General features: G+C 38.0%; 1 protein-coding gene across 1 annotated transcript in view; it reads left to right on the forward strand.

Moving 5' to 3' along the window:
* Nucleotides 1-13,324, forward strand: part of ROCK1 (Rho associated coiled-coil containing protein kinase 1) — an 81,724-nt gene extending 68,400 nt beyond the window's left edge. Inside the window, exons 28-33 of the mRNA XM_005153511.4 lie at nt 4,578-4,648; nt 5,291-5,379; nt 6,695-6,773; nt 6,888-7,149; nt 7,957-8,164; nt 11,814-13,324. Coding sequence (XP_005153568.2) covers nt 4,578-4,648; nt 5,291-5,379; nt 6,695-6,773; nt 6,888-7,149; nt 7,957-8,164; nt 11,814-11,817 — 713 coding nt within the window. The 3' untranslated portion in view covers nt 11,818-13,324. The remainder of the gene's footprint in view (nt 1-4,577; nt 4,649-5,290; nt 5,380-6,694; nt 6,774-6,887; nt 7,150-7,956; nt 8,165-11,813) is intronic.
* Nucleotides 13,325-17,105: the final 3,781 nt, after the last annotated feature.

Here is a 17,105-nt window from a genome sequence, read left to right on the forward strand (position 1 = left end):
AGAATTCAGTCAGATTCTCCATTTTCTTTTTAAGGACAGTAGTATGTCAGTGTGACCTTGCTGTCTCCCAAGATCTTAGAAAGGCTGTAGGAACAAGCTCTTTTTGTCTGCCTCATTACAGTCCGTTATTTTCAGTTTCACTCCTGGATGTGTATCTTTGACTATTACTTGCCACTTCAATTTTGGAGGCAGAAATCTTATATGTGCAGTATCATCTCCATTGTTAATTAGAACATCACAGTTACTGGAAGTTCTTGTGGTCTTCATCTTCTATACTCATGACCCCTCTATTTCTTTTTTAATAGCCTTTTGTTTCTCTTCTATCTTGCTCTTTTCTCCACACATGCCTCAGCTTTTTACTGTTGTTGTGCTGGCTGATGGTGTTAATGTATCATATAGTTATGACTTCTAATGCGTGTTACTAAGACTCATCTAGATTTAGATAATGTCCTTACATGCTGCTGCTTTTTACATTAAAAGAGATTAAGTAACATTGGTATATATAGTCAGTTTTCACATATTTGCTGAAGAGCCAAGTAGAGGGTAGAGAAGGATTGCACTAGTATTATGAGGACAAAAAAAAAGCGAATCTTCAAAGTAGAAGTATCCTATGAAAGAGAGAAAATTATCCAGCACGTAGTTATTTTTCTGCAAACCAAGTAATTGGTCTTCCAAAAGAAAGGTGGCATGCCACAGCAGTTCATTTGCTGCAATTCAGTTCTATGAAGTTGTTTGTCTTCAGCTGTGTGCTAAGTTCCCATCACTTTTGTGGCCTGAACATAGACATTCTTTCAAAGAGCACTTTGAAAAGCATCTTGTTTAAGAGGTATTTTTTTTCTGTGGTAGATATTTGGTGGTAGATACAGAGAAATCACACAGTAACACACCTTACAGCTGCATCTCACTTGGAGGTGGTTTCTGTCTCACTGAACTAAATACCCTCTCAAGTTCTGGTGGCTTCCAGGGCCACTTAGGTACTCTCAAGGTAGGAATTGGCTCATTTAGACAATACAGACTATTCTCAGGCATTTGCTTCTCTAGATGGGAAGGATCATGATGTGGATGAATGTTTTCCTTGTATTCAGTTCCAGGCATTTTTTGTAACTCACACTCCTGATAATTGATTCAGATAGCAGCTCATGTCTCAGTTGATGTCTCCAACGTTAATATATTGAGTCCTTGCTGAAACAGCTGAAATACTTGCTTTTTATTGATGCCTTTGAAATTAGTCTTCCTCCTGGCTGAACTTAGGAAATGTGAATGCTTACATGATTGTAAACAGAATTCTTCTCTGTCAAGACAAACCCTAATGAGGAACTAAAAGGATTTTGGCCTAGTTGTTATAGGGCACTTGTAAATTAATTCCTTTCATCTGACTGGCAAGATAATTTAAGCAGTTGAGCTGTCCTGCAGGCTTAACTGCAGTGCATAACATTTTACAGCATAGGTTATAAATAATATTTTACACAAAAATAGGATTGAATAATAAACATGGACCATTATAGCCCATAGGTGGTTTTTTTTTGGAATATGAAACAGGACTTTCTGAAACACCTGCAAGTGGCTGTCACCTGAATAAACTTCAAAGCAAGATCCAGCCAGCAATCCTTAGTGAGATCCACATGAAATTATAGTAAGACAGCCTGAGGAAAAGAATCCAGTGGGAAGGGTAAACTGGAAAGAATTAGCAAGGTAGTATCTCTAGTTATGTGGTTACCATGGAAGAGTCTGAGGCATCGGAATTCTTGAACATTGCAAGAAGATGCTTTACTGCTCATGAAAGTGCCTGTGTTACTTAGCTCCAAAACAATGATGTCTCATAAGTCATTATAGTCATGGTTGTCTTTTGTGATTCTATTGAACACTTACTGTTAGAAGTGGATTTTATCATACTGAATCACAGTGAATCCTGGCAATACAAATACTAGCCATGAAGATATTTAGAATGTAAATCCACATTTTTATAGATATTCAGAGATAACTCTAAGATCTGTAGCCTTATAAGAATCCTTTCTTCATATTCTTTTCAGGTCCAGCTAGCTACCAGATATTTTTGAGGCTTGTCCTGGATTTTCTGGATTGGGAAAACATGAACTGTCTATTCTGGGATTCATTCCAAAATACAGGGATGTTGCAGGCAATAGTTTTGAGCCTACTTTTAAAGACAAGAATAGAAGAATCTTTTTAATAGTCTAGATAGCCCATATTTTCTTAATTACTTAATCAGAACACTCAAATATTATTCTTCTGGATCAAATATTTGTGAAATGGCCAGATGAGCATTTGTAGTTTTGCTAGCTAACTCTGTCAAGGGAAATTAAAATACACTATAAATATTACTTGAGACAAACTTTTGTGATGAGGTTGGAAGGGAAGGACTTATCTACCCTTTCAAGAGTACATTTGGTTCCAGGCGGATGTTAGCTTTGATACATTCATAAATTGTTATTTTCAACTGCAGAATGTTATTCACAGCTTAGAAATCATCTGTCATGCAAATAAAATTTGCTTACTAAAATGCATTTATAGTAGTCAGAAAAGAATGTCAACCAGTTCATTGGTAATGGCTCACCAACTTTATACTTTCTTTGAAATTTCTGTCAGAATGTGATGAAAGAAGTGAACTTGGAATAACTCACACTAACTCCATAAGCAGCATAGTACCTGGTGCATCTTTTAAAGTTTGCCATTATTGGATCTTTCTAGATTTTCATATACCACAGTTTGTACAGATGTATACTTATTCCTTTCAAATCACTGTCATCCATTCTGTATTCCTTTTGAACTGCAGTTGTCCATACTATGTTCTTTATTAGAATTACATAGCAATTTTTTATTAGCAATTAATCAGTTATGTATTAGCAGATGTTCTTTATTAGCAATTAATGAGTTCTTTTACAATAAAGGACTTGAGTTTTAGGACATTTCTAAAATTTCTAAAAATAGAAGAATCTTCTCTTGATGTAAAAGCTATTAAAAATATTCAAAATAAGGGTAAGCATCATTTGTGATGCTGTGAAGGAAATAGGTTTCCTTTTCCAAAGCTACTAAATATCAAGAACTGGGGAAGGGCATGGGGGGTGAAACTCCCACTCCCCACTGTTCTTGTGCAGATACAAGAGGCAGGGAAACAAATTTCCTTCATTTTTCTAGGAAATTTTCTGACTGGAATGAGTTCTGCTAGATGCCTTTCTTCCAATGAGAATGACAGTAGTTCAGCAGTCCCCCAAAAATTTGAAGTTACTTTCTGTGGAGAAATGTTAGGAAATGATTCTATGTTTTTAAGCGTAGTCCACTTCTAAATATTGTATCCTGTCAGGCTAATGCTGTAAGGGGAGTTTTATGCCTGATTTTAATGCCTTATACAAGGCTAGGCTGCTAGTCTCGTTAGTTTACAGAACAAAGTAATATCTTAAATATATATTTGGATGATATTTTCAGAGCTTACTTTGATATACCTCACATGGATTTTTCTCTGAAGAATAAAAGGAATCAGTAGTTCCCTCTAAATACATATTTGTGGAAGATGCTTTGGGAGATTCTAACTTAACGTTTTTGAAATTCTCAGTGTTGCCAGTTCAGCTTATTGTAAAGGTGCATCCACAGAATCACACATTTAAAAAAGTACGAGCTTTTTTCTCAATTGTGAAATTTTATAATTATGGAGGGAAAATTTGATTACTGTATTCTCACATTTACAAAATTTGAGACTCTTTACTGTGTTATTTCAGATTCATGGAATCATGACAGCTTTTTACTGCTATTACCTGGCTTCCTAATTTAAAAGAACTCTCAAACCCCAGTATCAGTTAGCTGGAGAGTGTTTAAATACTGAGTTGCAGTAGGCAGAATGCTAGTTTTCTTTTGATGCTTCTTTGTATAATTGTTAAATTATCTCAGTAGTTTTATGGTAGGAAGATACATTATTACATTACTCTTTGGAAAATTGTCCACTGACAATTTGAGTAAAACACTTGTCTCTTATTCTTTGCATCTAGTTGATTCTTCCTGCACTCCTTATTTATTTATCTCCTATGCTTACCTTCTGTGAGTAATGGGACACCTGTGTAACTTTGCAACTTTGCTTGCTCTTGTGCGTTCTCCTTTTTTTCTTTTTTTTTGTATCCCTTGGAAAATGTGGATCTGATTTTAGTTGTTGCATCTTCCTGCTGAGTATTTTCATGTAGCTTCTCCAAATGTTAAATTGTGTTTATATTGAAAAGTCTCTTAATCATCCTCCTTTTAAGCAGTAACACATTTTTGATGCAAAGTCTTTGTAGCTTGGCTCTTTGCAAACTATTTACATACAGTGTTAGCTTTTGGCATCAAGGAAAACAGCTTCACTTTATTTTGCAGCAACTGTATCGTCATGTTAGCTTGCGATGAAGCATGAAGTAAATGCTTATATCTTCATTTTATTTAGCTGTGCTTTTTATTCTGCTTTGCTGAATAGGTAATTGCCTATTACTGCATGTAGTACATCTTCTTTTCTAGTAATAGTTTGCTTTTGTGCTGTTCTGCTTTATTATAATTATATAACAATATTTAATATGCTTTTTTAAAAAAAAACAAAACAGAATCAAGACTTGAAGGTTGGCTTTCAATACCAAACAAAGGAAATATCAAGCGGCATGGCTGGAAGAAACAGGTACAAATGGAGGGGCTTTTTTTTTCCTCAACTCCCTTGAGAAGTTTTGTAGACATACAGTGAATGGTTTTACAGCTCACATTTAAGAAACAAAGTAGTTAGAGTAATTTAGCATGTCTACATTACTGAAGAAAAAAGAAAGCCAACAAGAAAATTCAAGTTCAGTGTGAAATCTGTAGTAGTAACACTGTGCTAATTTACAACAGGTGAGTGAGGAAATGCTTTACCGTGGTCATCTTGGAACCATTAAAAATCCCATTTGTCCTTTTAGTAAGCTTCTTTATAATCCTGTTACTGAAAATAAGGTATTTGTTCACCTTGGCAGCAGAGAGTAGAGAATCCTACAGTCTTGAACTCACTGGGAAATGCTTAGATTAGAGGTGTTGGATCTTAACTGGCGTATTGGTTACAAACTTTCTGAGCATCTTGCTTTGTTTTTCCTGTCAAATCAACAAATGTTTGTAAATCTGTGTGATTGTGAGCAGCTCCGGAAGGAGCATCCTTGGGGTTTTTGGGGTTAGGGGGTGGACACTACAGTCATACTCAGCATTTGGGAATTCTCTTGGAAGGAGGGCCTGCAGCTCATTCCTACTCTAAAACTCACAGCACAATTTTAACTTGGTTTTATCCTTTATTCCCTAGTACGTTGTGGTGAGCAGTAAAAAGATACTGTTCTACAATGATGAAAAGGACAAGGACCAGTCTAATCCATCCATGGTACTAGATATAGAGTAAGTAAAGTTGCTCTTAGTTTTGGATACAAATTGGCAAAAGTGCATTGTATGTGAGGTAATTCATAACAAATCTAGAAGCTTGGAATCAAAATTTCATAAGTAATTTTTAATTTCCCATACTATTTGGAAAAACATCTGTTTAATTGTATTTTGGGTGCTGTTAATAGAAGATACTACGTTTTCTTCGGCCTGCTGTTGCTAAGTCAGAAAAAAGTTAAATGTATGATAGTGTGGCACTGTTTGTAATCACTGGTCTGAATTTACAGAAAGGAAAACCTCGTTATGACAGAGGAGGGTCAGAGACAGTGAGGGACCTATCTCTTGTTAGGATTCAGTGTAAGGACAGGTGTTTCCAGTTGCTTCAGCTGATTTCAGGTCTCACCCGCTTGCCTCATACCTCTTTCTTGCTGTCTGAGAAAGGCTCAATGTTGATCAAGCCCAAAGCATTTCTAGCTTTTCCAGATGGTTTTGGTCTAGAATGACAAAATAAATGAATTGTGATCCCTTTACATTGGTTATACATGAGGAGAACTGTGTCAGTTATCAGCGAAGCCCATCGCTGATACATGACTCTAATATTTGAACAGCTGATTGACATTATGAGACCTTATAGAGTAGTAATTGAAAAAAGGTTTTGAACTTCATTAATAGATCTGTTGGTGACTGACAAATACAGTGGTCTGGAAGGAATCTCAAACTCAGGAAGTGCTTAAGCTGCCAATTGCTCGTAACCAGGAAAAGAGTTATTTTCGCTTTGAGCTGTTCCTTGCTCTTTTCATAAATATCTGTTATGGCAACTGTTGAAAACAGGATGTTGGGATAGATGGAGTTAGTCTTGACTCAATATAAAATAATGTTTGTTCCAGGTTTTATAGCATTTCCAACAGCTGGTGCCCCAGATTGCGTATTTTTGTGGTGCTCTGGCATTGATTATTTATTCACTGATAACATGATTCAGTAAAAACAAATAAATTACTGAGTAGTACTAGGCTTCATATGGTTATCATACAGGGTTATCAGTAAGCTCTTCTAGCAATAATTGGACTTCCCCGTGTTCTGAGGAAGAATTTGAAAGTCTTTTTCACATGTAAATTTGCCATGATGGATCTTGAGCCCATTGTAAGATAACCCTCTTTCCATGCTATGAAATATTTTGGTCTTATTTGGGAAGATCTAAAATCACATTACAGCTTGAAGTCTATCATAATGCTTACATAAACAAGGTCTGTAAGAACTAAAAAGCACTTTGATAACTGTTTTAAAAGCACAGTTAGCCTTTCAGCATTTTCTGAATCGTGTTTCTTTAATCTAGTAAGCTGTTCCATGTCCGGCCTGTAACTCAAGGAGATGTGTATAGAGCTGAAACTGAAGAAATTCCTAAAATATTCCAGGTAAAAAGTACTCTTATTTCTATTTACCCCTCTTGAAAAAGTTTGTCAGCTTCTTTGAAAAGTGTATAAAAATACATGGAGCTTCAACAGTAACACAGCAGTCTTCTCTTTCAGATTCTCTATGCTAATGAGGGGGAATGCAGGAAGGAGCTGGAGGTAGAACCAGTACAGCCGGCAGAGAAGACAAATTTTCTGAATCACAAAGGCCATGAATTTATTCCAACATTATACCACTTCCCAGCCAACTGTGAGGCCTGTGCCAAACCCCTTTGGCATGTCTTTAAACCCCCTGCTGCCCTAGAATGTCGAAGATGCCACGTAAAGTGCCACAGAGACCACTTGGATAAAAAAGAGGAATTAATTGCACCATGCAAAGGTATGATTAAGGCATATAGTAATACAAGGTATATATTACGTACTCATGGGCTTTTGAATTCTCTATTCTCTGCATAGTTTAGGAAACCTACTGAACTAGTGGAGGCAGATAAAAACACTTGAGTTTAAATGTTTTCTACTCCTTAGTTGTATAATTTTAGATGTGAAAGGTGCTATTAAAATACAAGCATTAACAGTGCATATGAGCAGGCACCTGTGGGAAGCCTCTGTTGGGAGGCCATTGGTAGTGTGAGTGATGTGGCTCTGGTGAGGGCCCTGAGAGCACAAGGGTTTCCAGACATATGTGCCCAAGTATGGGGCAGCTCCTTGGTCCCCCGACCATTCTCTCTGTACTTACGGCCCACACGAGGAACAATGAGTGGCCATATCACCAAGCTATGTCAACCCCTTGAAGAGCAGTACTTCAGGCACTTCACAGATTGAAGTAAAGGTTTCCTCTGTGGTCCTCTGAAGTGGAGCCTTTAAGTTTCTACTTTGGAACTCACCCTAAGGCACCCGCACAACTTTTCAGCGTATTAAGACTACAGTTAGTGTAAGTTTTCTCATTTCTTGAATATCAATGTTAGACTCAAGAATATTAATGCAGAGTGACGAATACTGAAGGAAACTATATGCATGATTTCCTCTGCTCTTTGTTGAAAACAAAATGGAAATGGATAAACAAATGCAAAACAAGTATGTATAAAGGTGCTGTTGCTCTTTCCAGTGACACACCTGGCAGGTCATAATTCCTATTTTGATAATGAGTCCTAGTTTTCATGGAATTGTGTTCCTCCTTTACTTACAGTGAGTTATGATGTAACTTCAGCAAGAGACTTGCTGTTATTGGCATCCTGTCAAGATGAACAGAAGAAGTGGGTGACTCATTTAGTAAAGAAGATCCCTAAGACACCACCATCTACTTTTGTTCGTGCTTCTCCTAGAACTATGTCTACAAGATCCTCAGCAAATCAGTCATTCCGAAAAGCTGTTAAAAATACTTCTGGAAAAAATAGGTGAGAGAGAAACTACAAAAGCTGCTAAAAATACGTCTCTCAATCCTATTTAATGTGAAGCTGTGAAATAATTCCATAGTTATGACTGTTGAACTGCTGATCTAAATCTGCTCAAATCCTCATAGATTGTGGTAACTGTATCAGTTGATTCTGGAAAGGTACCCTAGATTTCTTTGATTCTGGAAAGGTGCCTGGCCTGCGAGTGCATGTGCAGGAGCTGGTTGCATTGTTTTCTGTTTAAAGGCGAGGCTCAGTAGATGTACCAGCAATGAATGATCTATGTAGTCATTCATGGATTGACTCATAGAAGTTGTGTAAGCTGGAAATCTGCAGATGGGGTTGAAATGAGAAACTTGCAGATTCTCAGTCTGTTGTTACACCATTTATTTTGGTGTGAGGCAGCTTAATTCCATTCTTTCTCTGTGCTTAGTCACTCCCTGCTTTCTCCCATCCCAGCAGTTGTTTTTGTAAGCTATTTCTGACTCTGTGCATTAACCAGGGCAAAATCTAAAATACAGCTTTTAATGCTAGGTTAGTGGAAGCTGAATTTTAGTGTGCATTAGCTTCCTCATACAGTATGAGTGTTCCTCTCCCCCAGAATAAACAATTGAATCAACAGTACAAAGTGGACACTTCATGTTTCAGAAGGGAGTCTTCCTAGATTGGCAGTGCTACAAAAATAAATGTCTGGCAAACATTCCGTGCATCGAGTGCAATGAAAGCAAGCATTTGCATGTAAAGATGAACTGGGTGTATCATGAAGCATCCTCCTGCAGAGGAGAGTAGGAAAAAAATCTGAAAGATACAAAGGGTGCTGATTTTTTTGTCCCCATAATTAACACTGAAACATAAGTGACTGTAGTTTTGAGATACTAACATGTTTAGTGAAGGCCCTCAAGATAATCTCGTCCAGGAAGATTAAGTTAGGCCTCAACTACAAAGCTGACAATATAAAAACCAGTGATGTTGTGGGCAGTATTGTGCTAGAGTTAATAATCAGTGCAACAGCGTGAGGAGAAGGATGTAAAAAGAAATCTGTGACCAGCAGCTAAGAACAGGTAGCTGTGCTGGAGTATTTTGGAGAAGAAGCCTGTTCACAAACATGGAACGAAGTCTCAGTTTTCCAGTTATAGTTCAAATAGTAGGAACATAACTGAATCATGATGTGATTTGACACTTTTTGACACTGGCAAAGCCGAAGTTGTGAAACACAGAAACACTTGATCTGTGGGGAGATTTCCTGAGAAGAGGGAAGTTTTTCCTTACAGTCTTCACTGTAAAAGCAGTTGAAAACAGGGGTGAGTGGGGTGGAAAAGCACACAGTGATAAACTGGGGTTAAGAAGAATGACTGTAAAATCAGAGTTTACTTACTAAATAGTAGCATCTTTAGTACGTACCAAATAAAGATAAATTGGTAATTGCTAATTTCAGGGGATTCAGTCATGTTTGTTATGTATTTACCTGGTGTGTACTTGTACAACGGAGTCTTGTTAAATTGTCTTGTCTACAAGGTGCTAATTTCTTTCAACTTCCAAAAGCTTAGCAGTGTTTCCAAACTTACTTTTCTTTCAGTCCTCAATTTTCCAAGATGAACTGAAAAATATTAGACTCCTTCATAGGCTTTAGCCAGATATTTTGGATATAAATGACACCTGTTGATTTTAAAATCTGCATCATTAATAGCTGTTGCTTAACATCATCTTTATTTGCAACAGGACTGTTGAAGTACTCCTGTGGTTGAGAAAAACACTGTGGTGTATCATACGATACATTTATTTCAACAATACTCAGGATTATAGAAACCAGTTATTAAAGGCAAACCTTTTAAGCAGGCAGATAAAGATAACAGAAGTACTTATGACTGATTAAAGAGCCGTGTTACTGATTTGTAAGATTTTTCAGTGAGTCTTGGACCATCTTAGACTGAAAGAAGCAGCATATTACAATGGTACTTAAAAGGATTAGGTGGAATGATTTGGATACTGAATCACTGTCCCATTGTCAATTCTGGGAAACAAACAGAACTGCTAATGGAGAACTCATTAAAATATAAAGTTATTAAAATGTGACACTTAAATAATGCTTGTCAACATGACAGAAAAGACTTCACATTAACTGAAAATCTTTTGATGAGGCAGCATTCTTGGACAGTAAAACCCGACAAAACAACCAACATCCTCAAACAGAAGAACCAGCCAGTGGGGTTGGAAAGAATTATTTTATTACACCATTTACATGCCTCTTGAAGCTACATTAATGGGAATAATCTGAAACAACACTTGGAAGATGTAGTCATGAGTGTACATTGTAGAATGCATCCTCTGTTACTGAGTATACAAGACTCTTCCCTCCTCCTGGCCAAACCTTATCTATATAGAGTTCACTTTGTAACGATAGTGCATACCTCTGTTTCACATTTAGATATTTAAGAGTTGCAGCCACTGATCCTTGGTCAGTGCTTGAAATTATCTCCTCTTGGACCCTTCCATGAAGGTCCATAATTCAGTTTTGTGACTGTCTGGAAAAAAGTAAACTTACTTTTCTAAGCTAGTGATTGAATCAGCCTAAGAAGTGCAGTGATTGCTAGAACTGAGGACAGGTAAGTAGGAGGATGCTCCCCTGGGTTAGGAAGATGACAATGTGTGGAACAGTGGGCCTTTTTCCTTTCAGGAGAAGGCTTCTCTGAACGCAATGCACTGCACCCTGCAGATGTGGGAGTAAGAGTAGCAAAGGATGATTTTTATGGACTATACATGTTTAGCTTTTACTAAGTACCTGAAAATTGTTCTTTTGTCAAACAGTATAGCCGAACTTGATCTTGGTGATGGAGGTGTACCATGTAAGCAGGCATTAACTGTTTTGTTGAATGGATACAGACTTTGACACGCTTTGAGACATTTTTAGTATACTTCATTTTGGGTCTGATCCACCTTTCTTTGCAGTCAGTAGGCAGCATTTCATTGACTTCATGGAGAGGTGTATCAGGCCATTAAAACGACTCTCACATAAAAGTTCATCTTAAGTTCTATTCTCCATTTTAATAACTTATTGCTAAGAAATATGAATCAGAACTTAATGATGAACTTGCTAGCATTTGCAGTACTGCATCTAGACCTGAAATTACACTTTGTAGTTTACAGTGTGCTAATTTATACCATTGTACCAGCACAGTTGGCACATTTTGTTTTCGTATATTTGGACTTTGGCACCTTATTGAGTTAATGCATGCTTAAAAAGAAACCCAAATCTGAACAAACAAAACTCCTGTGCATCAAATGAGCTGTCAACTGCATGTGTGTGTGCTTTTAGCCCTGTAGAGCCTTTTCTTGTCCTGCAAGTGGAAGAGGGTCACCTTGCATTTGCCATGAATATACTCATGATTGTTCAGCTGAATTGTTCACTTGTAAAGCTACAGTAATATTGTCATCTGTCTCACCTCTGTGTTTATTTCATATTGATTGAAACTAAGAACAGTTTGTGAAAGATTGTGTAGGTATGATCTTAGCAGCATTATGCCATATCAATTGAAAGAGTATTTTGTTAATGTAAAATATTTCCTTCACTGGAGCTCTTGGCAAACATGCACTGGTGCTATGAAGCTAATTTTTTGCTACTTGTAATTAATTGTCTCTTTCTTCTTTATTCCAGCTAACCACATGTACAGTGCTTATTGGGAAATCATGGGATGCAGTCTGAGAAACAGGGCTTTTTTTAACCACACAGAGCAGTGCAGACGGGCTGTTGTTCCTTTCAACATAACTATCACAGGCTTCAGGGTTAAAATTGCTATTATTGTCTCCTCCTTGCTTTGGCACAAAAGCACGCTGAGGGTGTTTAATTGCGGGTTTGCCTAAAGGTAGATTAGATTAATTATTACTATGTAATGCAAGTTAAAGCAAATAAAGCTTAGCTAGGTGTATAAAAAAGGTGCTGCCTTTTTTGGATTTTTTTTAAAAAGCCTGTCAATCATGATGAGTGCAGCCAACTTTCTTCGCATCAGTGAAAGAAAAGGACTATTCACCCTGTGAAGGGGCTATTTATGTCAAGATGAGCATACAAAATGGAGTAGAGGAGAAAGGTATCTCAGTGAGAAGGACTGCAATTGCTTTCAAGACTCAAAGTTGTGCTCTTGAAGACTGCAGAACTAGCTTAAAAATGAAGCCTTATCACTTGAACTTCAGTGCCTTCACTGCAGAGTTCTTAACAGCCTTATTGCTAACAACCTACTATGGAATGGATCAAAGTGTTAAATATTTTGCGTTATGCTTTACAAAATACTGATTTCAGCAGGTTTGTAAAGGGGGGAACACAAGTAATTGCCTTTAATCTATGCATTTTTGCCAAGCCATACTGAATTATTGTTCTATTAGAGGCATTAGAAATTAACAGTAAAAAGAACCACCGAGTTTGGAAGCCTATTCTGGGGTACATCATTTCTGTAACTGTGTAATGTATTGCCTTACAATTTTAAGTGATAACATACATTAAGTTAACAAACATTATGAAATATATGCACTGTTTGAACTGTAAATTATTGTTAGAACATTTTACTGGGTTTTACATTGTCCTTTTAGTGCCTTGAGATAATTGTATTATTGCCATGTCAATAAATGTAGAAATCTAAAACTAAACAAAGGAAAGGTCTAAAAAACTATTTCATATCCATGGTTTTTACTGAATTTTAATTGGTTTAAGTATCATAGATGCATTTTCTAAATTAAGTACAATCTTTGAATGAAAATTCCTCTTACAAAGAAAGACTGATTTGGGTTTAAGCCAAGAGATGTGTAGGCAATGCAGGGAAAAATAAGAGGAAAGCATGTAACACAAAACGCTCTGGGTAATTCAGGAATTTCAGTGAATGCTGTCAGACTCTTGCTTTGTAGCAGGAATACATTCATGGTATGGGCAGTATGGTTTTATTTTATTTCTTAACCAAATACCTCCTCAGTAATTTATAATGGCTTTGCAGTTGTGTATTAAATAAGAAGCACTGGAAAACTGATTCGTCCTTAGGACGATTTGCATGTTTCAAGTGGTATTGAAAGCCGCACTGATGGATATGTAATAATAAACATATCTGTTATTAATATGGTAATGACTCTGTGCTCATTTAATGAGAAATAAAGTAATTTATGGAAACACCCTTTTGAAAATGACTGGCATGGTGTTTTCTCCTGACTGCAGCTTGTACATCTTTCTAAGCATCCGGATGTTAAGAGTTTCCTAGTTCAAGGTGTGTTTGCAACATAACACCTAGGGGCCTCTGAAACATTTTTTTACTATTCTACATAAGTAAGTAAATGCCATATTAAGTAAGTTTTTTCATTCCTTTGTTCTCATGGCCTGCTGTAGTATCCTAGAGTGTATTTGTTATTCAGCCACCACCCTGAGCTTGCCTTGTGATTGCTTCACTTTCCATGATGTAGGTTTGGAGCTTCAGAAATCCTGCTTATCTGGGGGAGGGAACCTTGATCAAAAGACAAAAAACTTTGTGGAGTGGGTTTTGTTGGTGGAGACTTGTGGGGTTTGGCTTTTTTTTTTTTTTTTTCTTTGGAAGAGCCTGTGCATCCCATGAAGCCACCTGCCCATAAATCAACCTGGGTAATCCACCAAGGCCTGTAGAACAATGGAACAGTAAGGACAAATTACATGCAAGTGACTGTATGTCCTTTGAAGGTCACAGTACACAGAAATAGAAGCAGGTGATGTCTTTTCAGAATGTTCCTCTATGTTGAGCTTGCTGTGTCAGAAATGGCAGCAGTTTCAAAGCTGTGGCTGGAGCACATGAAAGGCTACCTTCCAGATCGCAGGTCTCGCTGACTGTTAGCTTGCCAAGCAATACAAGGGATAATTATGACCTGCTTTAATCTCCTATCACGTAGCCAGAGGGGAAATAACATAGTAAGAAGATTATAAAACTATATTACTTAAATACATACATTATTGTAGGAAATTTAGAGCAATAGAAAAGGCCCATAGTCAGGTCATTCTCCAGATGCAGCCTAAGGTTTGGATTGTTTTTCTGCTTTCCTGTTTGGGTAACTGGCTGACCTCTACAGGCTCACACTCTTGCTTGAATAATTTCTTCAGCAAAAAAAAATGTCCTATCTAGTAGTTCCATATTTTATAAATCTCAAAAACAGCATAAAAACTTATGAATAGATTATGACTAGTGAGAAGGATTTTGGAAAAAATGGGTTTGCTGTGCAGATTGGTGCACACTCTCATTTCCATAGCTTTTTAGCACTGCTGAAATTCTTAAATTCTTTTTAAATGCTGATTTTGCTTGGGAAAAAAGATGTATTGAAGTGTAAAATTACATTGACTTGCATGTCTGGGATAAGTTGCAACTAAAATGCTGTAATAATAAAGTCTAGACATGCAAATTACAGTTTGTATGTTCGGGTAGGCTGATGTTGGCACTTGTTTACTATAAGCAAGGTGCCTATCTACAGGAATAGCTACAGTTTGAATAACACATTCAGCCAAAGGTTTCTCCTATTAGGAAAAGTGATGTGTTTGTGCATTAGATATTTCAGGGAAATACCTGATTTCCTGAATTAGATATTTAACTGTGTAAACATTTTTTTTTGGGGGTGGAATTATTATACTTTTAGCAAGCATCAGCTTTACCATTCAGAAAAAAAATCATCAGTGTGCTGTTATGCCCATTGTAGTCCCACTTTATCTTGCTCTTGCTTTCATTTGCTTAGCTTTTACCCTTGTCAGTAACAATTCCTCTCACAGGAACATTTTTCCTACTCTCACCTAATACAGTGCCAGAAGGTCATCAAGAGACGTCAGTCTATCAGCTATGAAAAGCTAAGTGTAAATCAGCCTGGCTTCAGTCATGCTGGTGAAGCTGGCTGAGAAATTCAGGAAATCCAGATTCTTATGTGATCATTTTTTGGTGACTTGCCTCTACCTTTTTTCCATTTTTTATTCTTGTATTAGGTTAAAAGTTCTCTTTCATTCCCTCTTCAAGCCTCCCTATTCCTGCTGAAGGAAACAGGAAAAGATAAGAGTAGTTAGCTGTAGCAAAACAGCCTTGGTAATGTGAAAAGGATGTAGCCTCTCCCAAGAGTGGGATTCGGCAGCAGCCACCAATGGTGGACCCAGAAGCAAGTCAGGGCTCCTGCAGTGAGGGGAGAGACAGCAGATGCTGAGCTTCCCTCTGAACTGGTGAACTGTACTGGAAATTCTTTATATACTAGTTACAAACATAAAGAAACAGAAAGGGGGATTTGGTTTGGAACAGTTTCCCATAAGAAACTGGGGCTGTCCCATCCCTGGAAGTGTTCAAGGCCAGGCTGGACAGGGCAACCCCATCTAATGGAAGGTGTCCCTGCCCATTGTAGGCGAGTTGGCACTATATGATCTTTAAGGTCCCTTTCAACCCCAGCCATTCTATTATTTTTTCTTTCCACCAGCTGTACATTCATAGTAACCGAGAATTCTATGTTTCTATGATATTTACCTATCAGGTTGCACTCTTTGTCTCTATACTCCCAATGACAGTTTGTATAAGATTCCAGGAATCTGCTGATCCCTTCCTCAAGGCAAAAATCACCAAGTCGTTGCAGCAGGAAGAGGCCTATGCGACCTCAGAGTGAAGAATAGGGAGCTGGTGGTTCTTCATCTTGTGGAGGTCCTGAAGGGTTTTCCTCCAGATACAGACCCCGACGCTTCTCTTTCAGCACAGCTCCATCTAGTGCCTTTCACAAACCCTGGAAATGCCAGTCTGCGATCGCCCAAGCCCTTATCCTTTAAGGGTTGCTCTAAAGGAGAGAATGTTTCCAGTGCAGTTTCAGCCTGCGGAGCATTCAATTTTCATTGAATAAATTTCACGAATAAATGTCCTCTATAGTGGTCACTGCTGGTATGAAGAACAAATGGCTAGTTAGGAGACACCCTGCAGTTAAGACTCAGGCAAGAGAGCTGGGCTCTGCTCTCAACTGAGTAGATGCTCTGCAGGATCTCACCCTGGAACTGTATTGGAACTTTTCAAAAGACTCCGTTATGCAAGTCACAACAACAGAAGATTCATCACCCTTGGCTGATTAACACTACTTTAATTGCCTTTGCAATTGGAAACACTTCTTAATTCAAGATCAGCTTAATTTCAGCATATCACCCATCAGTTTCTCTGAGAGATGTAATCCTTGTTTCCCAAAACTTCCTTTTCCCATCTAGGAGCCTATACTGGACAATAAAAATCAGCTTTTGTTCTTCTCCATGCCAAACTGAAAAGCCTGAAATTTCTAAACCCTTTAACCGTTTGGAATTGGAAATCACACTGGGTAAACTACATGTTTATCTAGCAAAGATCCTGCTTGTTTTGGGTACCACTTCTACAGTAAAAGCAGGGACATGCAAATGCAGAGACCCAATCAGCAGCAGCTGCTGCGGGAGAAGCTCTTGCAGCTGCAGCAGCCAAGAGGAGCTGAAGGTTTGTTTTCTAGAGGTGGTAGCTAGGACGGCTCTTGAGGAAGGGATATTTCTTCCGGCATTCTCTTCCTTTTCACATGTTAAAGAAGCTAAAGCAGTGCTTAAAACGCAGCCTAACACCAATACTTTTGGTAGAAGCACTTGAGACTCATGTATCCATATCTACTGTTTTTTTAGCATCTTTATAACTGCTCTTTATTGCCCTGGCCATTTTCATCACCCTTCAGGGCTCCTGATCTGTTAAAACAGTTGCTGGTAGATTAAGCATCCCCTATCCCCTTACTAGAATTCTTCCAAGCTATCACCCCACATTTTCCTATAACCCAAACGTGCTTCACCTGCAACAGACCCTTCCTCCATCCTCCCTTTGGGCAAACAACCAGAGCGCCTACAAACCCACCTCAGCCCTCCGCCGCCTCGCCCTCACACCGCCGCTCCCCGCCCGTTGCACCAACACCGCTTTCCGCCCGCTCCGGGCACCGGGCTCTT

Source organism: Melopsittacus undulatus, chromosome 1, assembly GCF_012275295.1.
Source record: "Melopsittacus undulatus isolate bMelUnd1 chromosome 1, bMelUnd1.mat.Z, whole genome shotgun sequence".
Taxonomy (NCBI): domain Eukaryota; kingdom Metazoa; phylum Chordata; class Aves; order Psittaciformes; family Psittaculidae; genus Melopsittacus; species Melopsittacus undulatus.